We start from the raw sequence: 26,862 nt of genomic DNA, 5'->3' as shown, positions 1-26,862 counted from the left end.
ACATCTCTTGGGATTTGACAGTTCCCACACTATTCTCACCACCTTTTCTCTGCACATACTTTCATTGACATCTCCCTTGAAGTGTGATGCCTGCACTGAACAGTATGTCAAGTATGGTCTGACCAGTGCAGAGTAGCACAAGATGATCACCTCCTTCATTCTGGACATTATACCCTTACTAATACAGCCCAAGGTCACAATACTTTCTGTAGCAACCAAACCATGCTTCTTACCCATACTCACAATGAGCTTTCATTTACCCCAAAACTCCTTTAAGCGCATCTCTCACATCCTACATTTGCAATGTTAAATTTGGGACTTCAAGGCAGGGCACCTGTGGGGGGCTCAGGGGTTGAGCATCTGCCTTTGGCTCAGGTTGTGATCCTGGGGTCCTGGGATTGAGTCCTGCATCAGGCTCTCCTCAGGGAGCCTGCTTCTCCCTCTATGTTTCTGCCTCTTTCTCTGTGTCTCTCGTGAAAAAATAAATAAAATCTTTAAAAATTTTTGGGGGGACTTCAAATATATGACCTTATCTTTGTCCCTATGAACTTGTATTATCTTGTAGTGAGTCCATTACACCAGCCTCTTGACATCTCTGTGAAACCTGATTCTGTCATCTCACCTTTTGGCTCTCTCTCCCAGCTGTATGTAATTTTCAGGTTTGATCTGATGACAGTAAAACAGAACCCTGTGGTATGCAGTCGTTCAACAAGCTAATAACCAGCCTAGGTTTATCTTTACCCACCCCACATTTCTCCATGGTGTCCCAAGTATCATGAGAGGATGTTCTGTTGAACTCCAGATACATCATAGGTCTAGCATTCTCCTCATCTATCCATCCAGACACCCTAGCAAAGGAAATGAGCTGAGCGGGGAGTTACTTGTTTGTCGTGACTCTACATAGGGGCTGAGAGAGTGTCGCTTCCTTTTGTAAGTGCTCACCAGCCACCCTCTTAATCATTTGTTCTAGAATCCTGCCCTCAATCAATATCAAACGTATTGATCTGTAACTTGTGGGATTCATGTCTTCCCATTTTTTAGAGTGTGGAGTCACGTCTGCCAGTCTCTAAGCTGCAGTGTGCATCTTCTCCGCTCTCCATGGGGTTTTCAAACTTGAGCTGCAAGTCCTTGCAATGCCCTGGGCTGTTTATCGACCCAGACTCTGAGACAGAGTTACTCAGGTAAGAGCAGCTGAAAGCTCTCTTCGCCTGAACTCCCTTTTAGGAGTCTCTCCGTGGTGCTCACTTTGTCCTTTCTACTCTGAAAACCCTTCTCCTTACAGAAGAGAAGAAACAAAAGAGAAGCTGGGAGGGGGCTGTTTTCTCTCCCTCAAGCCATTAGCAAAAGACAAAAGCAAGGTGTCCTATCACATGCAGCAACACTCCAAGTCTTCTGCTGGTATGAAGACCTCCACCACCTGGCTTTCGCATCTGATGTTCTGCCCTTCAACTTGAACCCTCTGCCCTCGCTGCATCTGGAGCATACCTAGACCTTCTTGTCTCCATGCTTGGCCTGAGGCTTGTCTCCTAATTTGAAATGCCCACTCTTCCAGCAGGACATTCAAATCCCTCCGTAGCCTTCCTTGTGATTTCTCTAGTTCCTTTAACCTTTACCATGCAATTGAAGTCACATGCTAGATTCTGCACTTTGTTCGTTTTATCATAGTTCAGTCTTGTATTCCTGACAGTATGCACCCCAAAGGGGCTGTCTTCTATCCCTCATAGGATATAAACTAGCATAGGGCCTGGCCTCCAGTCCTGATCATCATACTCACTTCCTATGGAGATTTCCACATTGATCAACCTCTGGCCCTTCACACACACCACAAGATCCCAAGATAGCTGTGTCTAGCTCCCCAAAGGACTAATATAGAAACCAGATAAATCTAAGGATGCAGGCTGGACCCAGTCTAGGCAGGAATGATTTTTGCAATGTGAAATAAAATACAAGGATAGCTTCCACATCTCTTCAAACAAGGAGCTGGGCTTTGCAGCTGGGGCTCAGGGCTGGTGGTCAGTAATGGGGCTGAGAATATTCAGGCTAGCTGGTCACAGGACCGACTATCAGTTAGGTTGAAACTTTGCCTGTCTTGCAGGCTACCTCTTCCACCTAGGCCTTCCAAAGGTGTGAAAGGCCAACTGTAATCTCCCATTGATGGGCCCAAACAGGATTGGACCTGTGTTTGCTGCAGAACCTTGAGCTCTTAGAGGAGAACTCTAGAATATCTAGAGCCTTTTCACACAGAGAGCCTCCTAATTCAGGGGCACACACACACACACACACACACACACACACACACACCAGAAGATGAGGTCCAGTTTGGTAATATCTGTGATGGAACAATCACAGGATCATAACAACAGAGACTCTGAATTGACCTGAAAAGTTCATGTAATCCAGTGCTCTGCTTTCAGAAGGATGAACACCAGGGCTTTCCTGAGTAGTCAGTTATTCAACTTGGCAACTATTACTGAGGACTTACTGAGTGTGTAGTAAAGTCTTTTCTTGTGTCTAATTTACTCTTTCCCCCTCTCTCATTCTCGGAAGAAATGGAGACTAGATCATCAGCTCTGCCCTTACTTAAGAGGTACATTTTTGAGGATGATATAGCACACTTGGCACACAATGATTGAATGTTACCTCATCAGCTTCTTCCTTTCTAAATAATAACAATTTAAAAAGACCTGGTCCTTTGGCACATTGATTTTGCTCTGCTCCAGACCCTCTCCAGCTTTTCCATGTATGCTGAAAATGTGTTGGCCAAGGGTAGACCCATGAATGCTTTAAAAGGCTTAAAAAGAAAAGGACCAGGGCAACTGGGTTGCTCAGTGGTTAAGTGTCTGTGTTCGGCTCAGGTCATGATCCCCTGGTCCTGGTATGGAGCCCCACATCCCTCCCTGCTCAGTGAGGAGCCTGCTTTTCCCTTTCCTTCTGCACCTCCCCCACTCGTGCTCTCTCTCTCTCTCTCAAATAAATAAATAAAATATTAAAAAAATAAAAAGAAAAGGACCATGGGAAAGGTCATATATGATTGGATGGAATCCTGGGTCTGCTTCTAACACTAACTGTGGTGTCAGCCTTTCTTGGGCCCATTTCCCCAGTTATAAAATAAGTGGGTTGGACGACATGCCCCTGAGGTCACTTCTAATTTGAAAACTCAGATCACTTCCCAGCAACTGCATGCTATATTTTTGTTATCATATGCTAGGGTTCACATTAGTTTTGGAAAGAAGACAGGGAGAGAGCTAGGGAGAGAGGGAAGGAGGAGGGAGGGAGGAGGAAGAGAGAACACCAGTTCTACACTATGGACTCATTCAAATTGTGACCCACCCCGTCACCCTCCCCCTACTTCTTTTTTTTTCTTTTTTAACCAAACCGTGTCAAGTCAGTCACTGCGCAACTCTCTTGTTCCCATGTACCCTAATTGTCTATTAGTTCTCAGTTTTGGTCCTTGTGCTATCTTGTGCTCATCTCATCTGAACATCATCCTGTTGTGTTGGTTCATCTTCCTCCCTTCGCCAGGGTCACTCTGAAGGATTCTATTCCTAGTTTCTGAGGTGTCAGCAATAACCCTGCCCAACTGTCACACTTGATGAGCAGACTCCTGGTTTGGTCCTTCGAGCGCTGGGAACAATGCAAACTACCGTAATGCTAACCCTGTGGAGCCACACTGAATCAGCAGCACCCCCTATGTTGATGAGGAGCCACTGACCTCAATCCTGGAAAGAAATCCCTCCCAGGGCTCCAGTGACTTCTCCAATTGTAATTCACAGAACAGGAAACAAATATCCCTGGGGAGGAAGAGGCCCCTGCTCTGTCAGTCCCCCAAGGCCAGGGGGTCCACATATCTGATGCCACACTGGATTCAGATATGAGAAAGAATTTCAACCTGTTAGAGGTCACACCTCCTCCCAGCCCCCAGTCCAGGATGGGGGCAAGATGGTGCTGATGGTGACAGTGGCAGCTGCGGGTGGCCACAGCGGTGGTGTGAGGCTGCACAGGCTGAAGCGGCAAGGAGGAGGAGGAAGTGTTATTTTTTGCCATTTCATTAGGAGGCCCGGGGTACTGAGAGAAGGCTTGAGCCGCAGGAATCCAGAGCAGAGCTTTGGGGGGTGGGGCAGAGGGTTATGGGGACAGCAACCTGCTTAAGATTGGACAGACCTGTGTGTGGGGCCCAGCAGGGTATAGCCCGGGCTTGACTCAGCTTAAAGGCACAAGATGCAGAAGCAGGCTGAATTCCTAGCCGGCAGGGGCGCCCTGCTGGGAGGTCTGTTGGGGCAAGGCCTGTGCAAGGGAGGCAGGTTGGGAGTGCTAACTGGATTTTTTATTTTTATATCAAGACACTGTGTTTAAAATTTTTACAAAGGACAAACTCCATGGGTTTCCGTTAGTGTTTTAAGAACTTTTCTTAAAAAAAAAAAAAAAAAGCCAACAACAACAAAAAACACTGCCTTTTTGAAAGAGAAATGACAGACACAAAAGAGACTCTGTAAAGAAAATGGGGCAAATTTCTGATACCATGACCCCAAGGGTAGAGGCAGAACCCTGATTACACCCAGGGGCCCAGTAATGACATGGTCTCCACCAGAACCTCATTCACCAAATATAGGGCCTCCTGGTCTAGCCAGGCCAGTACTCCTGGCCTTTGGGGAAAGCAGGTCACCCTGCAGTCTTTGCAGCCCTCCCCAGGGACACAGAGATGGCTGGAGAGTTCTCCCCTATGGCCCTCCAATCCCATCCAGCAGTAGCCCCTTCCTCCTTCTACCCCATGGTCTTGCTTGAATCCATTTCTTTCCGGGGGGCAGGGGTCATGTTCCTTGACTGGATTGTGTGAGCACTGGGGGTTCCACACCCAGACACACATAGGCCTGGAGCCTCCCTTCTGGAGCCTCTTTGCGCTCATGGGTTGGAGAGGCATTTGTTCCAAAATTATTTTTAAAATCAACAAAAACAAGACCCAGAAAAAAGACCAAGTCTGGGGGAGAAAGAGCTACTCTGCTCTTTAAAGCTCCCAAGTCTGGAGTTGGTCGGTGGTGCAGTTCCAAGAGAGGCGGAAGGCGAGCACCAAGGGGGTGTCCAGCTGGTGCTTTCAGGCCCCCAGAAGTGTCTGTGATCAGGCTCAAGGAGCTGGCTTCAGCTGCTGTGTTCCACAGGTCCTCGGTTTCCCAAAGACTCATCTGCGTCCCTATTTGAAGGGTTTGTTCAGGTTTACTTCCTTATTTGTGTTTTTGTACATGAGGGTGCATGTCCACATCTGTCTACGTTTGTGCAGGTGGGTCTGCTGTCGGGTGTGGGTGCGTGCGTATACATATATGTCCGTACGTGTCTCTGTGTGTGTGTGTCTGTGTGTGCATATGTGTCCGTGGGTGTGGGAGGGAAGGAGCCGGGAGATAGGCTGTGCTCTGGGCTGGAGCTATACCCGGGTGGTGGAGTGTGAGTGGGGCAGCCCAGTACTATTGAACCCTGTGGCAAAGGTGTTATAGGGGTGCAATGTCTGCAGCCCCACTAAGGAGTTGGGAATCATAGTGATGGTGTTGGGTGTCATGAGTGGGATGTCATCAGGGGAGCGACGCAGGGTCAGCGTGTAGTCAGGCAGTGCAGTGAGGCGCAGTGTGTCATGGGGGGGGGCAGCCTCACATTCATGGTGGGTGGGGCCCAGCTGTAATGCTGCCAGCTCCTCCTCAGGAGCAGCTCCCAATTCAGGGGCCCCGGCTCCCCTCTGAGGGCTAGGCTGCCGCAGGGGCTCCTGACGCCGTTTGTCCTTGCGGTAGTAGAGGGCAGCAAAGGCCAGAACGTTCAGGAACAGAAGGGAGGCCCCCACAGCGATGGTGACACTTAATTCAGTGGAGTAGTCACGAGGGTTCTCCACCAGGAGTGGCCCTGCATCCTGGTCCCCATTCCAGGACCCTTGGGCATTCTCATTGCTGTAGGCAGGGGAGATGGCTGGCCGCTTGGTGCTCCAGGTCTTGCCGTTGGGCCTGCGGGTGATGTGGGAGCTGTGGGTGGTATCCGGGGGCGGCACTTTGGTGGTTGTGGATGTATAGTGGAACATGTCATGCAGGTTGTATAGGTGGGGCACCAGATGTTTCCAGAAGGCCACCTTAGTGGCCCGGTAATGATCGCGGACCCTTGGTTTCAGCCCGATGTGAAGGTAGAGCTGGTCTCGTGGATTGTATTTGGACCAGGCCACTTCCTCAAAGCGGTTGGCCTTGGTGTGAATGAACTTGGTATCCTGGGGGACCGGCTTGTTGGGATCCCTGAAATACCACATGGAAATCTGGGGTCACCACTCTACCTGGATGAGCAAAAGGCCCAGAATTCTTCCTCTCACACCCACTTCTAAACCTCTTCCCCAGCCCATAAATTCCCACATTTCCATCATTATTCAGGGCCCTTTCCTCTGTCCATGCCCCTCCGCTTTGCCTGTTGCTATGGCATCATGGAAATGGTCTCATCCTTCCCTGTGCCCAACCTGTAAGGTCATGCTATAGATGCTTTTTCTTCTCACATGCTACCAAGCATCCATCAAACTTTTCAGCCCAATTTTTCCAAGAACCCTTGAAAGGCTCTTTATGAATGTACTTTATTTCCATTTCACTCGGCCTCTGACCATCTAACTTTGAATCCTATAGTTTTGCCAGTAACTCCCAGGGCTGCTTGGTCCTAATGCTAGCTAGTTCTGAGCCTCCACAAAATTTTTGAGGGAAGAAATGGCACGAAAGACTCAAAAGGAGGAAATAGGAAGGGGGTGAGGAGGTTACCAGGCAGGATTTGGGGAATATCTCTTAAAAAGATGACAGAAGATGTTTAGAGAGGGGAACAGAAGAGAGGACATGCTGGGGTCCCAAAGAAGCACAACCCCCACTTTCTCCTTACCCGGTCTTGGCAAAGTTGGTCCAGTAGGTCATGACGACAGCACTGAGCATAACGTCATTCTTGGAGAAATTGCAGGGGAAGAGGTCAGTGGGGCCTACCATAGGGACACCAAAAACATAGGGTACTTCGTCCCCATGAGCTGCATCTGACCAAGCAGGCTTCATGAGGCTCTGGCAGTGATGGTAGAAGGCATAGAAGTAGGTGGGTGAGCCATAGCGGGCGTGCAGATCAGCGGTCACCACCGAGGGCTCCACCCACTGGTGGTCAGTGAAGAGTGCCACCAGCGTTTTGCGGCGGGTCTCCGGATTGTCACGGTCTGCCCAGTCTGTGTACATGAACTTGATGGTCTCCCGCAGGGTGTCCTTACCCTCAGGATAGCCATATAGATTGTCCACAAAGTTGGAGACTGAGTAGTCAAAGTCAGTGCCAGAGACGCCATCCTCAGGGTCAACCACCCCTTCCACGAACTTGAGTCCCTCGCCCTGGTTGACCCCTAGCATAATGTCATAGTTGAGGAACTCGCCCTGCTCCATGAGAATCTCGGGGTCATCAGGAATGACGTCCCCATCGATCACAGGGCCAAAGGCCACATGGTAGCGGGCTGGCTGGATGTCCTGCTCTACTAGCTCCTTGGCACTCTTTTGACGAAGACAGTCCACCATGTCCACTGTATCTAGCACGTTACAGCCTACCTTATCTGCCAGCAGGCTGGTATACTTCACTGGTTGGTAGTTCACAGCCCAGCTGGACAGAGCAGAACCACTTTGGATGATGGCCCTCTGGAAAAGCCCTACAGAAGATAGGCATCCCCGGATCAGATCCATCATGTCACCCACAGCCTAGGCCTCTCTTACCTGTCTCTGAGGGGCAAATCAAATACTTCCTCCTCATTCCTTTGTCACTGAGGCTGCCCTATGGGTGAAAGGAGCTATGAAGGAAGAAGAAACCTTTTATCTGGGATGATGGATCAGGACCAGAGGAGGGGTTGCTGGGCCCCTGCACTGACTTATCCCCTGCCTGTTTCTTGCTTCCTTGTTCTGGGATGATGGTTGGTAACTTGGGGGTTAAGGAAGTACCAGAAAGAATTAACCCCTTGGATCCCAGACATCAGCTTCCTTCTGCTCTCTCTCTTTATCTCTCCTTGTCTTCCCTTCTTGCTTCCTGCCCAGCTGGGCCCAGCTCTGTGCCAGCATACCACCAGGGAGCTGGCGCTTCTACCACAAAGGGGTCTTTTTCATGAGAGATGAGAAATGCAGGCAGGAGAGAGCCTCACATTCTGGGAGTTTGGGGGAAAGATTCCTGAGGGCAAAGGCCTTGGGATCTCAAAGTCTTCGGGGAATGTGCTCTTCCAGGGTGTAGTCTCTATAGAGACTTTCCTTTTCCAGAAACTACTGATGCCTCAGATCCAGTTTTTTCCCAAGCCAAGAGGGAGCCAGTCCCCCAAACTCAAAAAGTGGATTATTCTTCTTCCTTACCTCCCCTGAGGGGGAAAAAATGGTATCATGCTCTCCCTGGCCCCAACATTCCCAAGTAAGGGATAATCTGGCCCTCAAGTATACAATTCCTTTCCTCTAAAAGGAAGGCAGTTTGCAAGGGTAGAAAAAGAGGGAGAGAAATATAGATTACTACTTAAGAGAAAGCCTTACTTTTCAAAAAATTATTCTCCATGAATCAATTGCAGAAAGACAGAGGGAACAACTTTTTACAGCAGCCAGGCCCCTCAGGAGACAGAATATGGCAGCACTCCAAAAAAGGCCTTCTCCTCTCAAGGAAATAGTTCTCTACCAGAGGAGGTGCTATTCCTCTTTTCAGACAGGGGCGCCCTCACAGACGGTCACCTCACCCTCCTTTGTGGAGAAAAGTATTCCTGTCACCTAGAAACACATTCTAAAGTGTGATGCAGATTTCACCCTGGTCTTCCCTCACTAGGGTAGTCCCTGGAGGGACAGAGGCAGAATGTCTAGGTCAGATAGGGGTGATTTGTCTCTCTCAGAGAGACGGGCCTTCTTCAAAGAGGGACTGGAAGTCTTCCTGTGAGAATATCACTCACAGGGTTGATTCCAGCAAAACTACCTTGTCCTCTCTCACAGATTTCCTTACTTCGGAGAAGGGCACCTATTACAGGAAGATCTCTTTGTGAGAAGCTCATCTATGTCTCTCAGAGACAGAATGTGCTCTAGAGCCCAGAGGTGAAGAGAACTTTGCCTGCTGTGCCAAAAAAGGGGCCTGTTCAGCTCCCTTGAAGAGTCACTGGCAGAGGGACCCATGGCAAGGAGAGAGGCTTTTGTCTGGGCTAAAAATGAGAGTCTTCCCTTAGGGGTTGTATAGGGAGGAAGTCTGGTGTGGGCTACCAGATGGCTGCCCCTCAGAAAAAAGCCCACCCCACAGGTTAGTGATCCTCACTGTTCAGACCCATCTCCCCACTTAAGGACAGTTTCCTTCCTGTACAGACTTGTTCTTCAGAGAGAAAGGCAAAGAATGAGTGTTTCTTACACCTAAAAACTAATTCCCACCCTAGATCTCTACCCTGAAGTCACATGTCCTTCCCAAACTGAAAGAGTTGCCCTGCCCCCAAAAACCCTCCACTGTCCCTTAAGAGACACATTCTACTCCCACTCAACCAAATCCAACTTCCATCATGACAGAAGGAGCATCTTGCTTTCTCAAGATATAAACGGGATTCTCTTTTTCCCTCTCTCACAAGGGGAGAATTACTTCTTCTCCTAGGGGAACATTCCCATTCCACTTCTCCCCGAAGGGATGCCAAGCTGTTAGAAGTGGGCTAGCTGGTTCCCCTGGACACTCTGGAGCTTGGGGTGGGGATATGGGGGACCTGAGGCTCAGGGTGGGCAGCTGACACTTTGCTAGCTCACGTTTTGCCCCAAATGCTACTCACCCTCTGAGTGATGCGACAGAGTGAGGAGGCTAACACAGGATGCACCGATGCCTGAGCCAAAGACAGTGATACGGCGGGGATCACCACCAAAGAAGGCAATGTTCTCGCTCACCCAGCGGAGGGCCTGGATTTGGTCAAGGAGCCCATAGTTGCCCTTGGCAGCCTGATCACCAGTGCTCAGGAAACCTGGATTCAACAAAGGGCATGAGGACAGTGAAGGTAGAGGGATGGGGGATTTGGGTTATAACGGCAGGCAGGAGACTGGGGATGGTGGCGGGGGTGGGGGCGGAGGGCATGAGGACAGAGGATGGGCATGCAGTGTGGTTCTTTCCACCTGGCTACCCTGTACCATAGCTCCTTTCTGCAAGCTCCAGCACCATCAATATAGGAAGGATCAATTCTTTGCCACCCACCCATTCTCCAGTTTGGAGGAAGGGGTCTCCAGACTATTCAAGGGGGACCCTCCAGCTAGGAGACTTAAGCTGCAGGAACTGCAAATGGCCAGGCCCCTGATGTGCTATCTGGGACATTACCCTAGCCCCTGGCAAGACAGAGTGAAATGGGCAGGGATTCTGGAGTCAGATGGTCCTTGGTTCGAGTCCTGACTCTACCTCTTACTAGTCACATAGCCTTGGGACAGTTATTTAAAATATCTGGGCCATAGTTTCCTCTTCTGTAAAATGAATATAAAAATACTTCAAAGGGTTGTAGTCAGGGTAAAATGAACATAAGCATCTCTAATATGCACCGCACTCTCTAAGTCTATAATTACTTCTCTCTCCCTTTCCTCCTCTCTCTGAGGGAAGTGAGTATCCCAAGAGGCAACAATCCCTAGGCTCTGCTTGCCCTTCTCCTGCAAATGAGCCCATCTACACCTCATTCCAGGACCTCGAGTGGCCCCTACCTCTCATTCTCAGGGCCGGTTCTCATTTCCCTTCCTCCAAGACCTAATGAATCAGAAACTCTGGGGAGGAGGGCCCGCAATCTGTGTGTGTAACAAGCTCTTCAGGTGATGTGGTGCTTGCTAAAGTTAGAAAACCACTGGGTTAGACCATCTTTTTCATCTGGTGGAGAAATGGGGAAGTCAGTGCAGTGTGTTACCAGAGAAACAGGTCTGCCCGCCCACCCACTGGGATTTGCTGCTGAGGAGACATGTCACCATGGAGACTACCTTCCCGCCCACCTGCTGGGATTTGCTGCTGTGGAGACTTGCTACCATGGAGACTACCTTCCCACCCACCTGCTGGCTATCCCACAGAGATGTCCTATATTCCTCCCCCACCACACACACACCCTGCTTCCATTTCAGACTGATCACACTGCCTCGTTTCATCTCTCGTCCTTGATCTCTAGGCTCCATGGAAGGGCTCTATCTTGTCCTGCCCTAGGCTTTTGGAAGGGTCCTTTCCAGGTGGGAGTCATGGCGCTCCTGCACCTTGGAAACCCACACCTAGATCAGTCTATTTTGACTCCATGTTTACGAGCTCGCTCACAGCACCTGGGATCAAGTTTTTGCAAGGCCATGTCTGGGCGCCCTGAGCTCACGGAGAGCTCTCAGGCAGTCCTGGCAGCCCATGGGCAGAGGCTGGATTCCAACAGACTCCAGCAGGCCCAAGACCTCATCCCTGTCTTTCTCAGGTCCTCCTGCTTCTAGCTTCCGTGAAAGAAAAGGGTTTCACCCTCTTGAAGGGTGTTATTAATTTACATTTGGTGCAGTTAAGTATGTAAAGTACTTAGTTATTCCTCTCAAGACTCAATCACAAGCCCTCTTTAGGCGAGGAAATGTGAAGGAATTAGAGAAAGCCTGAATGAGGATGAACGGAGGAGCCCCTGTTCCTCCAGACAAGGGAACGAGCTTCTCCTTTGCCGGGCCCATTCACACATTGAAGCCGCTGCTGCAAGTCTTCAAAAGTCTGCTGACCAGGATCCAACCCAGCTGTCCAAGCCCGAGACCCTCCGGCAAAAACCACTATGTGCTTCCCCCAGCCCTCCTGTCCCCTCTCTCTTCCTTTCTCCCTCCTCCATATTTTCTTTCCCTTTTCTCTTATGGAAGCCAGAGTGGCCCGGGCTTCAGCCTCGAGCCAAGGTAGCAGCAGGGGAAATGTATCAGTGCGTCTGTCCCATCAGTGGGAGGAGCCTGTGCCCAGATGTAGTAGGGGAGATTTCTCCAATGTGTCTGGATTCCCCTGGTCAGGAGCAAAGGCCTGAAAGGGCTGGTTGGAGGAGTCAACTGTCACTTGTAGCTCCCCGAGCTCCCACTGATCTTGGGATAAGAGGCGCTGAAGCATGCAGATGATGCCCTGTCAACCATCCCCTACTACAAGAGTCCTGTGTGAAGTGCCATATTCAACAGGCTCGGGCACATGATCCAGCAAATGTGACCGACCGTGAGCACACAGAAACCTGGCAGTGCAGTAGAGCAGTCTTGCTGCTAGTTCCCCAGTAACTCAGCCATCCACAGAAACCACATGACACTGAGAGCTGAACTGCCTAACTCCGTAAACTGTCAGAAGAAATCTGAGACAGTCTCCCTGGACCCAGGTCTATACTGCCATCTACATAAGGTGCCCATCGACAGAAGACGAGGGAGTTTGGCACACTGTCCCCAAACCACAGATCTCTCACTCAAGGCTTAACATTTACCAGGTTTTTGGTTTGTCTGAAGGGTACCAGAGCAAAGACGTAGGATTAGATTCTGGAACCCAGAATAAAAATCTGGCAAACCCCTACTTCCTCAGCCCCAGGGATATCTACATCTGGGATCCTGCTGTGGTCCCTTTCTTTGGATGGTCTCCAGCTCAGTGTGTTTTGGGGGGATGCTCCTCAAATAATAAGATGGGATCCATGGACTGGCCTGTGACATTCTCCAAATAAATGAATCACCCAAGATGTCCAAAGAAGCACCTCAGAGTAGATCATCTTTCTGGGCTCAGTGCTTCCAGAGAAGCTGAAGGGAGGGTGAATGTGCATGCAACTGGGGCCCCAAACTGGCCACCTGATCTGGGATGCTTGAAGACACAAAACAACAAAGTGTCAGCAACACGGCAAAAGCCCCAAGTGTCAGGGACAGACATGTTCTACATCTGGCACCAAGAGACAAAAACATCTTGCATGGACCCAGAATCCAATCAGCGGCTTATTGGTTACATTTGTGTTGTAGAGCAGGCAGTGAAGGAGACATAGGAAGTGGTGGGGGAACTTCTGACCAAATCTCAGGTTATGACTCCTTCTGAGGTTTGGGCAATATGTCGATCATTAACACCTGAGGCCCAAATAATAATATTCCTGCTCCTAGATGTGCTGTGCTGGTTATCCAAATGAGAGGAGGCCATAAAAGGAGGGGGATAGGGGCAGTTCCTAACCTGAGCTCCCTGAATGAGTTTTGGTGGTGACCACGGAACCATTTCTATAACTTCTTGAGTGTGTGTGTCCATTTTACTGGGGGAGCGTCCATAGCTTTTATTAGAATCTCAAAGGGGTCCAAGACTCTCCCAAAGGTCAGAAACTTCTGATGGAGAAACTTAAAGATTAGAGAAGTGGAAGGTTATCAAGTACTCAGCAAACCAGGATGCCATAGTGAGCACTCCCTGGCAAGAGCCTCTACGGAACCCACAGCTCTCACAGTGATGCTTCTCATCCTGACTCTCTCCATCCCATCTCCTCTTCTCTTCTCACTTTCTCCCCTCTCCCCCCCCCCCTCCACTCTTTCTTTTCCTGCATCCCTAGCTGGTCCAATCATTGAAAACCAAAGTGCATTCTTAGTACTCTCTAGTGCTTTCCAATAAAACCAACAGAATGGAGCTTGGTATGTCTCATTTTTTAAAGCAGCCATGTCACTCTCACTAACAAAATAAGGTCGCAAAATTCCTTCTGGCCTTCAACTACTGTGTATGTGTGGCTGGGTGTCTGTGTGAGCTTACTTGTGGATATTCCTGACTCTCCAGGAACTGTGCAGCTAGCTTATGGATTTAAGGCCCCCTTCACCTCCCCTTCACTGTCAGAAACTCAGGTCCACTTCCTCAACAGGACAGAACCCTCAAGAGAGCCTCACTGGGAGGTCTGGGGCAACTTGGAAAGATAGAGGAGGAGCGGCCAAACCATGAGACCCAAGCCCACCAGATGTCTTGCACACTTCATCCCTGAGATCCAGATGCCATTGAAGGGACATGGGCTCTGCTGTTTTCACGGAATATCATTTCTCCAGCCTGAACCCCCAAGACATGTCTTGCTGGCCCACCGAGTAATAACGGTAAGTCAAGAAAAGATTGCCTTTCTGTGTTCATAAATGGCACCAGAAGTGACATGCAGTACCAGGGTCTTTGGAATTAGAGTTGGCAAAAACAATACACTCAAAAGCAAATTAAAATAAGGTCCTGTCAGCCAAGTGGCCAAATGGCTGCTGGTCCAGCATCTAGGCCTCCAGCCCTGATGCATGGCATAGCCACCCTCTCCCCACCCACTGGAACTTAGAAGACACAAGCTCTTTGGACAAATTATCTTCTTCATGTCCTTACGGGGCCATATGGCTGCATGTGCCCTTGGAGGCCTGGGTGAGTGTCTGAGAGGGAGCAAGACCCTGTATGTTGAGTCACCCTCTCTGAGGTACTTGTTTACCTCAGGACCCTGGCCACAGATAGGCAGTCCTAGTCATCCAGGAAGAGACAACACAGAGCGGCAGCCTACATCACAAAAATAAGTGGGCAGATGAGAGAGGATGTGTAGGGAAGGGCAGCTAGGTATATATGATGAAGCATTTGAGAAGTAAGCATGTATGTGTGGGAGTGCATTTGTGTAATGAGGTGGGAGGATATGGGGATATAGGCACAGAGAGAGTAGTGGAAATTTGTATATGTGTATATATATATGGGGTAAGTGTGGGGTATGTACAAATGTGGGGGTATGTGCATGGATGGATCTGGAGGTCAAGCAGGGATATATGGGTGTGTACGTGTTTGTTGGCTGGGGGGCTATGTACATATGCATTCTGCATGTATATATGCAAGCTCTGATTGGGAGGAGTGTCCATGTGTGCACATATATGTGGGATTGTGGGTATACGTGTAGGAGGTCCATGGGTATGTGCATATGGTGGAGAGATATGTAAGTGTGGTGCATGGGACACATATTGTAGACATGGAAGCAGGGATATGAGGGGTGTGTGTGTAGTATTTGTGTATGTATTGGGTGGGGAGATGTGGACATGCGAATATGGATACATATGCATAGGGTGGGGGAATATTGGCTTGTGTTTACATGGGGAAGGTGAGGGACATATGTGTGTATGTGGGTGTTGGAGTGAATGAGGAAGTGAGGTGTGCAGGGGGATATGGTTATGTGTGTGCATGCATGGAAGGAATATTTATGTACATTTAAGATCTACACGTATGGGTCTTTGTGTGGAGTGTACACATGGGGGTAGAAGAAAGTGTGAATGTGGGTATGTGTAATGTGTATGGGTGTAGCCGTGGCTATAGAGATGTAGAGGGGCAAGATATATGGGAATGGGGGCAGTGAGAGAAATCTGTGTACATATGGGGTACAGATGTTGAGTGTACAGAGGTATATAGTATGTGGATATGTGTGTGGGGAAAACTGTGTGGAGTGTTTATGGAGTGGTGGGGAATGTGCGTATGTGAGAGGCAGTTTGTAGATGTGGATTTTGGGGGGTTCTATATGTGTATGGGTATATGTGTGTATTTGTGGGGTGAGAAATAATCATATGCATGGGCAGCATGGATGTGTGGCCATGTGAGGGTATGTGAGCATATGGATATGTGACAGGTTAGAAGGAGTATCTGTGTATGTGTGGGGTTTTTAGGGATGTGGGCCTGGGAGGGTAGTGATAGGGGAATGACACTAGAAAATTAATGGACCCTGCGAAACTCAGCTAAGCGAAAATCTGAAAGCAGTGACTTGGCTTGAAACTTAACAGAAGGTGTGGAGGTTGAACTGAGTTTCCAGTGGCAGCTAAACATTCCAGGAAAGGGCCTGGGGACACGGGGAAGCTCCCAGCACTTGGGTAGGGACTGTGTGATAACAAATGGCATTTGACTACGGTCATTGGCATCCGCTGAGAACCAAGGCCAGCATTAAATCCCCAGCATTCTTTCCTCCTTCCATAAGGACTCAGTCTTCTTTCTAGGCACCTAGTAGGGAACCATACCTAGTACCCCAACCCGATAGTTGAGGGTGATGACGATGACGTTGCCGTAACTGGCCAGGACACTGCCATCAATCATGTTGCCCGTCCCTTCCATGTAAGAGCCTCCATGGATGTAGACCATGACGGGCTTAGCACCACTGTCCCGGATGTCTGCAAGGAGAAGGGGTGAGACACAGGCTGGGTAGGATGCCCTTCCTCCCCCACCCCCACCAGCCCTGGCCGGGGCGGGGGACAGGTTGTGGGCAGCAAAGCTATCCCAGGTGCCAGGACACCACCACCAGCTCTGAGGGCAGGACTCATGGGGCTGCTCAGCCTGGACTCAAGTGTGGGCCAGAGACTTGGCCAGAGGACTTCAGCGCTGTTTTTAAAGACTGGTTTCAGCCTCCCAGCTGAAGGCAGTCAGCCACACCTGTTGGGCAGGGAGCGGGAGGAAGAGGAAGGCCTGGTCTCCTTAGCTGGATCAAGTGAGTCCCTGCCCCGGGGCACCCAGGAGTCCTGGGACCTGACATGGCTTCAGAGAGCAGGGGCTGGGGAGCCCTGAAACCCCCAAGACTAGACCAGTTACATGGAAATACGGCCACTGGCAGCAGCTGGCCCCCCCAGTGCAGACAGAGACAAGAGGGGTAGGAGTAAGGGGTGGCACAGGGAGAGAACAAGGAAGGTTGTGGGTAAAAGGGAGTGAATGGCAGAGATGGGGTGTGGGGGACCTTAAGTAACATGGTTTCTCAGCCATGTGCCCAGTTACCCCATTCTCCCTGGGCATCAGGCAGACTTAACTGGAAGCACTGGGGATGGGGAAGAGGAGAGGAGGAGGCCGAACTAAGAATGAGAGAGACCCCTGCCTTGCCATCCCCCACCCCCACCCCAGTCAGCATTAAGATGAAGATGGAGCCTTCCCAAAGGCCATTCACTGAGAGACCTCCAAGCGGCTGCTCCCAAGCCCAGGCAGTACAGTGGCGTTGGAGCTGGGCAGTCAAGAGAAGGCTCCCGGCCTGACCACCTCTACCTGCAGCCTCTCAGTGTGTGAGCTGGACCACCACTCTGCCTCACCAGCACAGCCCTACCAGCCACCAGCAAGGGGTGGGTAGCGGGGAGAGGGGGCCCCCCTGAGCTGTTTGGCACCTCCAGGGGTGGAGGGGCAGGGCCAGGGCCAGGGCAAGGAGGTAAAAGGGAGTGCTTTCTGTTGCCAAGCAAACACAACCTGTTTCCCCAAGGAGGAAGGAAGACTGGTTCAAGCATCACACAAGGATCTTATACCATCTATGGACTGGGCTGTGGCGTTCTGGCCTCAGCATTTTAGCCCACAGCATTTCTGGCCCTGTCCTGAGCCTATTGTGGCCCCTGACCCCGAGGACAGGTCTCTCTTTCTGGGAGGGGGCTGGGGAGGTTCTAAGTGGTGCTAATCTCCAGCCGCTTGGGTTGTCACTGCCTCACTCCTTCGTTCAATATCCTGCCGGGCCCCTCTCCCAGGAGCCAGTCTCCCCGCAAAACACAAGTGTCTCCTCTGCCAGTGAAACACAGGTATGTCCTCATCATCCAGTTCCCTTCATGCCTCTCCCAGCCTTTCCTCTGCTCTGCCTTCTCTCCATTCTCCCTGCTGATCAGTAGGGGCAGGTGCCCGTGAACCACAGAAGACGAGGGAGGAAGCTGTCTCTGTCAGTGCCCGCTGCTACTGGAGGGCAGAGGATGGGAGTAAGGGACTGGGGCGAGGAGGAGGCCTGCCCCCTGGCTCTGCTCGTGGTCTCCTGCTCCTGCCAGCTGTGTCCATCACCCTGGTACGCCCAGTAGCCAACCAGGCCAAAGATGGATGAACAGCCCAACAGCCTCGTATAGGAACAGAAACACACCAACGGACGGACAGACAGACAGACGGGGCTTCTCCCCATCGAGAGGGGGAGGGGCTCTGTGCCATGCACCAGCCGCCACGCCCTGCAGCCCCCAAATACCTTCATCTTCATCCCCGTCATTATCCGCTAAGTCCTCGCCCTGTTTCTTAGCGCCGGATCCTGGGGACCAGACACGGGGAGACACAACAGCACAGAACAGAGAACAAAACAGAGAGAGAATTCAAAAACAGCATGACTGCAGTGTGGCCCAGCAAGCCAGCTCTGGGCTTGGGCCCAGGACAGGCAGGAGGGATGGCAAGAACCAAGGGAATGGGTGGGCTGAGGCCCAGACCTTCATCAGGATGATGGTGTTGCAGGCCCCTGCTGTGCTGGCTTCCCTGCACCTCCCTGCCCTGCCTCCCTGTCCCCAACAGCCCGTCTCAATCAGCTACCTTCCCGGAGGGAGCAGCATACGGGCCAGGGCAGAGAGCCAGAGGCCCACGCAAGGACAGGATTGCTCCCAGTTGGAAGGGGGCTGCAAATGTGGACACTGGTAGGCTGAGCTGGAGAGCAGGGGCAGCCACCGAGGATGACAGGTGGCACTGCCATAATGTTGGATATGGAAGTGAGCTATTAGGGCAGAGATGGGGACTGGGGCCCCCAGCCCTGAGCTACCTGGGCCCAGTAGGAAGGCTCATGCGGGGCCTCAGCTGACCCTGATTCCCAGAGGAGAAAATAAGAGATAAAGCTTTGCCTCTGGTCTTCCTCGTTGGGGCCCCCTGCTCTGGCTAATGGCAAATGGGGTTCTTGCTCCCAGGAACCAGGCCTAAGAGCAGCAAGCACTGCCCGGAGATCTAGAGAGAGCTAGAGAGGGAGGGAGGGAAAAGAGGAAGGGGAGGAGGAAAGAGGGACATGAGAGAGATGGAGAGAGAGAGAGAGAGAGAGAGAGAGAGAGAGAGAGGTAGACAGAGAAATAATAATAACAGCTCCTACCATATACCGAATATTTACTATGTGCCAGACACTCTACTGCTGCCATATTGTTTGATCCTTATACCCCAATGAGGTAAGTACTGTCTCTATTCCTGTTTCACCGATGGGGAAACTGAGGTTCAGAGAGGTAAAGTGACTTGCTCAAGATCACACAGCCAGGAAGCACTAGAGGTAAGATTCAAACCCAGGTCTGCTCAACTGCAAAGCCCATGGTCTTTCCACTGCACCATACCACCTTTCTAGGATGGGGGAAAGGGAAGGAAAGAATCAGCGAGAAAAAAGGTGGAGCGTGGGGTGGAGGGAGAGAGGAAGGGGGGGAAGGAGAGAAAAGAAGGGACCCAGAGGGGAGAAGAGAGACATTGAGGACCTGTGGGTAAGCTGGCACCAATTCTCTTTCCTGTTCTAAGGAGATGATAGGTGTATCTTGGGTATGGCTGTGGAGAAAGAGGACCTGTTGCCTGGACGCTGGGCAGAGTGGGGAGACAGAGGTCATTCCACCAGTACCCCAGGGCTTACCCTCTGCTCTGTGACACCAGATACTCTCAGCCTGGAGGCAGCAAATAGCCCCCTTTCCCAGCTGGTCTAGTCACTGGTGACTAATTCCCTTACAGCTATTAATCAAAACAGGAGCCTCCCTCATATTACAAAATGGCTTTTCAACTAGGCCAAGAGCTGGGCCTGAGGGGCAGGAATGGCCTCTAGCTTCCCGAACCGCCAGTGGCACCTACCGTCTTAACACCTGCCAGTACTACCCTTGGAAATGCCGTGGGGCCTATGGCATTGTGGCTGGCACAATGGACAGCCCCCCCCCACCCCGGCAGAAGGGAAGTACTCATCCAAAACATGTATTCCCTCCAACTTGATGGAGTGGAAGTGGGGAGAGGGGGCAGATCCTCCCCCGGAAATCCCTCACTTCCCAAGGGCACTGACCTAGAAAGTGGGTCTCTATTGCACACACACCCTCTGTTTCCCTCCTGCCCCACCAGGAGCATCCCTGGGTTGCTGCGTTGTCCCGGCCTCATCTGTGACCTCTTCTGCGCAGATGCCTTTGCTCCTTCCAGCGCAACCACCATCCCTGGTCCCCACACTGTGCTGCTGCAGGGTCCATCTGGACCAGGCCTACCCTATGCACACCACAATCCTAACAACTGCTGCGGATGGGATATCTCTCCCCCCAGAAGTGCGGTCAGAAATTCCATTCTGAATGGCCAACCGGCCCTGGATAGGGAACTAATTTGAGCCATGCCTCGAAATTACCAAAAACCCTCCCTGCACGCTGTCTGGAACTCACTTCCCAACTTGGCCTGTGGGGCTCAGCTGAACCAGCTTAGTTTCAATCCTAGGACAGGAGCTTCGTCAGAGTAGCGATGAAGACTTTATCCATTATTCCTGAATTGTGCCTTTACCTCATACCCCTCCAAAAGCCCTGCCTAGCACACAGTGCTTAGCACATGGCCTTGCCCACAGTCACTGATCCTGATAGGCAAATGTTTGCAGTTGAGGAGAGCTTCCAGTCAGCTCTCTAGCCAAACTCTGAGGACTGGATTCCCCTGGGCTCTCACTAGCACCCTGGGGAGATGATTCCTCCTAGGAATAGTTACTGTCTAGTCATCCTCTCTCCTCGCAGCACACCCCCACACCCTTCAAGCAAGTAACCCACAGGAGCAGGCTTAAGAGACTTTCTTCCTGAATTCATTCACAGGCTAAAGGAATGTCAAGGCTGGAATGGTCCCCCTACCACCTTCAGAGGCCAAAGTGGAAGTCCTTTTGTGTGTGTGTGTGTCGGGGGGGCTTGCCTAAAGTCTGTCTCACTGTGAGCGGAAGAGAGGTGGGACTTTCAGGCTTTGGGGTTCCCAGACCCATACTCTTTCTGCAATGCCACTCTTGTGGGACAAGTGTTTGCTGATCGCCTACAGCATGTGAGGTCCTAGGCTGAGTGTGGGACCTCACACTGTCCCTAGAGCCGCAGGCCCCCCTGGGTGCTTCCAGGTGCATCAACAACACTCAGCACACACACACACACACACACACACACACACACACACACACTCAACATGTGGATTTTGGGAATGTGTCCCCTAGAGATTCTTGCTCAGCAGGGAGCATCCATCCGGCCAGGAAATCCTGACAACCCCAATTCAGGGAAAGCCTGCCCTAGGATTACAAAGGAAAACAAACCCCAATCTTGCCAAAAGGTTGTAGGGATCAGGCTGTGACTTTTCACCTATTCCTTAAGCTGGTACTATTTCCAATTTGGTCCAGCCCATCCACATTTCACCATTGTTTACAGAGTTGGGGAGGTGGGAATGACCAGATGGGAGCCTTGCGTGCTACAGTGGAAAGAACACCGCCCTGAGGGTCAAGAGACCCGGGTTTTGGCCCCAGTTCTGCCACCGACCAACACAGGGCCTTGAGCAGCAGCAAGTCACTCCCCTGGGCCTGTTTCCTCATCCGTAAAATTGGGAAACTGATTCCTGCTTTACAAGCTTCCAGAGACATGGGGAGGATTTTACGAGCTAAGTATGAAAGGTGCTTTGCAGAAAACATGATGTGGTATTTGAACAGGAAGAATTATTTCTGCAAGGAGAACAGACACCTCCCAGCAAGAGGGTAAATGTAAAATGCAGGATCTCATGCCTCCTTTAGAGTCCATAGTTCCCAGAGAACACCAAGGTCTAGCCACCAGACTAGCCTGGGGCACTCAGCTATGCTGTGGCCAGAGGTGGAGTCAAGGGTGACTTTGGTCTAAACTTCAAGGCTGGAAAGTTGAGTCTAGACTTTGCACTCAGGAAAGAGTACATAGGGATGAAGCAGTGGCTCCCTGCTGGGAAAAGGGCAGAGGCCTTTGGCTCCAACTTGGCTGTCTAGAGTCCCCCACCTCCACCCCCCTCCACTGAGGTGGCTCAGAGAAAACCATTGGCTCTGTCTTCGGCACATGCGTTAGTGTGGAATTTGGAAGAAACGGGGTTGCTGCTTCTGCTCTGAACCTGCCTTAGGCCACCAAATCCTCCCTGCAAAGCAGCCAAGGCCCTTGGCTATGGTGGAGCTCAGGCCTGCTCACCGACTGCCCCCTGAGCCTGGGCTACTTGAAGGAAGGCTGGGTCCTCAGGGGCAAGGGCAGGTGGGCAGGCAGCCCTCCCTCTCTCTCTCTCTCCCTCCCCGCCGGCTCGCTACCTACCTCCTTTCCTACAAATTTTCTTGTTGGGCTTTCGGGCGCATTCCTTGGAAATCCGCTTTACTGTAAAATGAATAAAAAACTAAAAAATAACAGGAGGCCTCTGCTCAGGGGCATGCACCCCCATCCCCCCAGGCCCCAAGAGCTGCTCTGCAGGCGGCACATGGCAGAGAGCCTGTCCCACCATCTCCTTGTTTCTGTCACTTACCTGAGTGTGACCCCCACGGGAGGAGGCATCAGCTAGCCAAAGAGGAGGCATCTAAGTGATGCCCACCAGGCCGACCCCCCCCCGCCCCCCACACGCACCCGGCTCCCTTGGCCACACGCACCTACCACCTTTCAAAACAGGTGGAATGGCAACAGGGGGGCCTGGTGGAGCCAGCATCCTGGGCAGCTGCCAGCAGTGACCCATACTCCCCCAGGGACCCCCCATCCAGCACTCAGGCCCTAGATCCATCAAAGCTCTCAGGCCTGGCCAGGCTCCTCCTGGTAACAGTGTCACTCACACATGGGAGCTCAGACAATGCTGGGGGAGGGAAGAATGGGGAGGCCAAGCTGAGTGATGGTTAGAAGCATCTTCATAGACAACGGACAGACGCATGCTGCAGAGCACACACAACCACATGCAAGCCACAAACACAACAGGGCGGGCGGGAAGCAGGGAAGGCACAGTGCCTGGCCGCAGCACTCACCATCCTCTGTGGGCACATAGACATTCAGGTAGAGGCAGTCTTCATTGGGCTCCTGGATGTAAGTAGCGACAATATCCAAGTTGGCAGTGAACCAGACAGGCAGCATGACTTCGGGCACAGCCGTGTGGATATTCTGGGGGCACACTGGGGGAAAGTGTGTGGCGTTCCGGATGCCCGACCAGGAGGGGGGTGGCTCAGGGGGCAGGAAACGTTTCTCGCCGATGGGGGGAGCTGCGTAGGGCACCCCCAGGTACTGATCCACAGGCCCCAGGATCTCACTGGGCAAGGGTACCCGGGCACCCCTCAGCTTCCCAAAGTGGGTGTTGACTGTGGGCGCTGGGGCCTGGGTACTGGCCCTCAGCACCAAGCTGAGGAACCACAGGGTGAGGTACAGGCTCCGGCCAACCGTGGATTCGGGGCTCAGGAACAGCGAGCGCAGGCCAAGCCGCAGCCACATGTTCCGGGCAGGGGGACCGGCAGGAAAGGCAGACTCCGGGGTCACAGCATCAGCCCAACAGGCAGCCCCTTCATGGCCACACTGACTTGAACCTCAAGACTGAGCTCTCGGGGGACACCTACAGGTGCCCCAGCAATGCAGAGAGGTTGTCCAAGCACCACAGCTTCAGAAAGGGACTCCCTCAGGGCCAGACAGGCCTGTGGAGAGAGGGAAGCATGCGTCACCTGACATGGTCTGGGAGGAGGGCTAAGGGGAGTTGCTTCTTTGCCCGCCCCCCCCCCCCCCGCTGGGCTTGGGCTGTCCTCCCACAGTGAGGAGAGTTTTCCCATGCCCGGCCTGGCGGCCTGGCATTCCAGGGGCCCACAGATGATCTCTGTTGCCCATCAGAAGCAGTCTGTGTGCCTTGCTGTGGCCCAGAAGATCCTAGGGGATTGACACAGTGACAGTTGCTGCCACTGCAAGTTTCCAGTCCCCAGCTCCAACTCCTCAGCCAGTGGAGCTCATTGGGGTCAGCCAGACCCAGAGTAGCCTGTGGAAGCAGGGGGCGGGGAACACTGGAAGGGGGGCTCAGGTTCCGGAGCGAACTCTCTAGACCCCTGGCCCCAGTTACTCCACACGGGGACCTCCCACACCAGAAAAGGGTAGGATTGTTAACCTCGTTCAGGGGTTCTAAGTCAGAAATAGGAAAAACTGGCAGATAGGCATAGCATCCCACATAGAGACCCCGTCACCAGCAACCAGGGCAGGCAGTGGGGTTGGAGGGGTAGCAGGATGGCCACTCACCAGAGTCCCCAGACCCTCCTGTGCCCCTGTACATTGCTCCTCAGCCCAGCTCCCAAATTCTTAAGCCTTGGTCCTTTCTGTGGGTTATCTCTAATTCACACCGAGTGCCAGAACTGAGGCAGAGACCGTAGTCCTCCTTCAGTCCTCCTTCCGCCTAGCACCCTAGGCATTGTTAATATTCAGCCAGTGTAAAATAAACAACGGGATGTGGGGGACACACACCCTGAGACCTATGGAAATAAAGTCACAAAGACTCAAAAGGGAGTGCGAGAGACCAAGCCAGGATCACAGACACTGCGATATTCACTCCCACAGACATATATTCCAAACCCACAGTGATCCCTCATATCGTCACATATCCTGAGACAGAGAGCCTCACAGAGCCAGAGAATCACAGAGAAATACATTCAGAGACACACACAGGGACTCACTGAAATATAATCACACACATACCACATAGGTAAATATCCAGAGACACATACAGCATAATGGTGACACATAGGTGGAGACAGAAACAGAAATAGCACATTCAAGACACACGGGCTTTCTAACATACAGTTATACAGCCAGCACATACATATGGGTGCACACAGACACTGCTGCATGGAGACATACACGCATGCAAGCCTGCGTGTGCGCGCGCGCACACACATACACAAACACACACACACACAGACGCACACAGATACAATTTAGTTTTCCCTATTTCTCCCGCCTTCCAAGATTGCCGGCCTGCTCCTTTAAGAACTGGCTGAAGGGGTGGGGGAGGGAGATTGGGAACGCCCGGCCTTAGGCCACAACGAGAGGGGAATGAGAATGTGTGTGTGTAAGAGAGAGAGCGAGAAAGGGAGAAACAGAGAGAGGAAGAGAGCGGGAGGGAGGGAGAGGGAGGGCAAGAGAGGTAGAGGGAGAGGAAGAGAGCTAGAGAGAGAGAAGGAGAAAGAAAAGGAGGGAGGGAAGGAGGAGGATGAGGGAAGGCGGGCAAAACCACTAAAGGGGTGGGGGCTCAGAGGAAATGGGGAGCAAAGTAGGGGGGCGGGGTTAGATCCCAGACATTGCCCAGAATGCACCTGGGTGGGGGGGTGGGAGGAGGGGAAAGGGAAGGAAGGGGTAGGAGTAGGGAGGTGGGGCAGAAGGGAGTGTGTGTGTGTGTGTGTGTGTGTGTGTGTGTGTGTGTGTGTGTGTGTGTGTGTGTGTATGGGGGGGATAGTCCGCAGCTGAGTTCACACAATCCCCCCATTCACCGTCTCCATGGCAACTCTGGGGCACAGACCGCTCATTCACACGGCTTCCCCGCCAGCACCCCCCCATACCATTAACCCCCTCGGTGCTGCCCCTCCCCACAAATTCCATTAACCCCTTCGGGATGCCTCCCTCTCCAGTAACCCTTCAGTGCCAAATACTGGTCCCCTCTGAGTCAATTCCCTGCAGCCCCTCCCCCGTGAACACCTAGACAAATCCACCGACCCCCAAACGCCCTCTGTACCCTAGGACCCACTGTGAGTCCCCGAGGCCGAGATCTCCATCCTGGTCCAACTTGCAATTTGGGAGAAGACAAGGGGAGGCGGCAATGCTGGGAATTAGAGTGGCATCTGGGGTACTTTGGGGACTGGAGCAGTATTGGGCAAGGGGCATTGTGCAGGAATGGGCTGGTATGGAGAACTGCAGTATTGGGGGCTACACGGGTTCGGAATGGTATTGGGGGACAAAGCTGCATTGGAATGGGGGAGGATAGGATAAAGGCCTGGGGGGAGGGGGCTGCAGAGAGTGGGGGAGGGAGCCTGGCTGTGAGATGCTATGATGGAAAAAGGATGGGGCTGCACTGCGGGGGAGGGGGGACTGGCAATGTGCAATACAGGAATAGGGCTGGGGGCACTTAGTAGGGGTATTTTGATGAGCATGCGGCCAGGCTGTGGAAATAGAGGGACCACGGGTGGGACGATGGTAGGGATGCGGGATTCAGGGAGGAGGCGGAGGAGAGAAGCAAAGCGGAGGAGGAATGGAGGGTCAGGGGTGCCGATGGAGAACATGGGGGTTGAGAAGGATGGGGAGCATTGGCTGGGGAGTGGAGGAGCCCAGGATTGGGAGGGGATAGGATCGGAGCAAGGTATGAGCAGCTGGAGGATGAGAGACCGGGGCAGGCGGCCTCACCTGTTCCCCGGGCTGTTGCGAGCGACTGAACCGGGCCGCGGACCACCCATATCGCCTCCAGGCCAAGGGCTCCGCACCTGAATCCCCGAGATCTGCTCTCCGGCAGCCTGGCTGCTGTGCCCGCGCACCGAGGGGGCGCGCTGCGCGTGCCCGGACACGGGGGGGCGCGGTCCCTGCCATTAACTCCTTTTGTGCCAGAGATGGCTCAAGTCCTGGGGCATGGCCCAATTCCTCCCATGCTCAAGCACACTCGGCTCACCCCCTCTCTCCCTCTCACACACACCCTGCTCAAATGAAGACAGGCGATCTTCCAGGGCAGCTTAACTCAAACTTTACCTGCAAAGCTCAAAACCTTGAAACAAAGGGAGAAACTGAGGCACTGCTGTCTGCAAGAGCCCACAGTCATACTCTACAGAAGACAAGCCTCCACCTTGCTTAGCATCCCTTGCTTCTCCCCTCCTCAGCACCGGCACAAGGCAAGCAGCAACCAGTGGAGGGGTAGGGGTACTTTGCTCTCGTCCTGTCACTCTCCCAAAAGTCAACGTTGTTCCTTTCTGCTGCTTCTGTTGGGGCATGTCAGACAGCACGCCAGTTGTCCCACCATTTCAGGATCTCCCCTCCAGATCCAGCTTTACGTCTCATGTTTCTGTATATGGTGCACCTGTCCCATTCATTTAGCCTCCCCCACCACCACCACTGTAAGTCCCCCTGAGTGTCCCTTATCTCAGCTGAGCCCCTAACCCTGTAGCTCATCAGAATGTTTTTGTCTGGATAGAACAGATCAGAAGCAAGCTTTGGTCACATTTGCCTTGACCCTGTCCAGGGAGATCTGTTCCTTGTGAACACAACT

General features: G+C 52.3%; 1 protein-coding gene across 4 annotated transcripts; it reads right to left on the bottom strand.

Annotated features, from left to right (window-relative positions):
* Positions 1-4,711: 4,711 nt before the first annotated feature.
* On the bottom strand, positions 4,712-26,666 carry NLGN3 (neuroligin 3). 4 transcript variants are annotated; one of them, XM_041742213.1, is made up of 8 exons: positions 26,013-26,666; positions 22,622-23,275; positions 21,933-21,992; positions 17,882-17,941; positions 15,936-16,085; positions 9,773-9,958; positions 6,877-7,666; positions 4,712-6,257 (listed from the first exon to the last, which is right to left on the bottom strand). In XM_041742213.1, the coding sequence occupies exons 2-8, from the start codon at positions 23,076-23,078 to the stop codon at positions 5,414-5,416; spliced, it is 2,547 nt and encodes an 848-aa protein (XP_041598147.1). In that variant the 5' UTR covers positions 23,079-23,275; positions 26,013-26,666; the 3' UTR covers positions 4,712-5,413. The 4 variants fall into 4 exon arrangements, with proteins under 4 accessions (XP_041598147.1, XP_041598148.1, XP_041598149.1 ...); XM_041742214.1 differs by lacking the exon at positions 26,013-26,666 and adding an exon at positions 23,862-24,732; XM_041742215.1 differs by lacking the exon at positions 21,933-21,992.
* Positions 26,667-26,862: the final 196 nt, after the last annotated feature.

The sequence above is a fragment of the Vulpes lagopus genome, chromosome X (assembly GCF_018345385.1).
Source record: "Vulpes lagopus strain Blue_001 chromosome X, ASM1834538v1, whole genome shotgun sequence".
Lineage (NCBI taxonomy): Eukaryota > Metazoa > Chordata > Mammalia > Carnivora > Canidae > Vulpes > Vulpes lagopus.
Note: the sequence above shows the minus strand (reverse complement) of the source record. Positions and strands in the feature narration are given on the sequence as shown.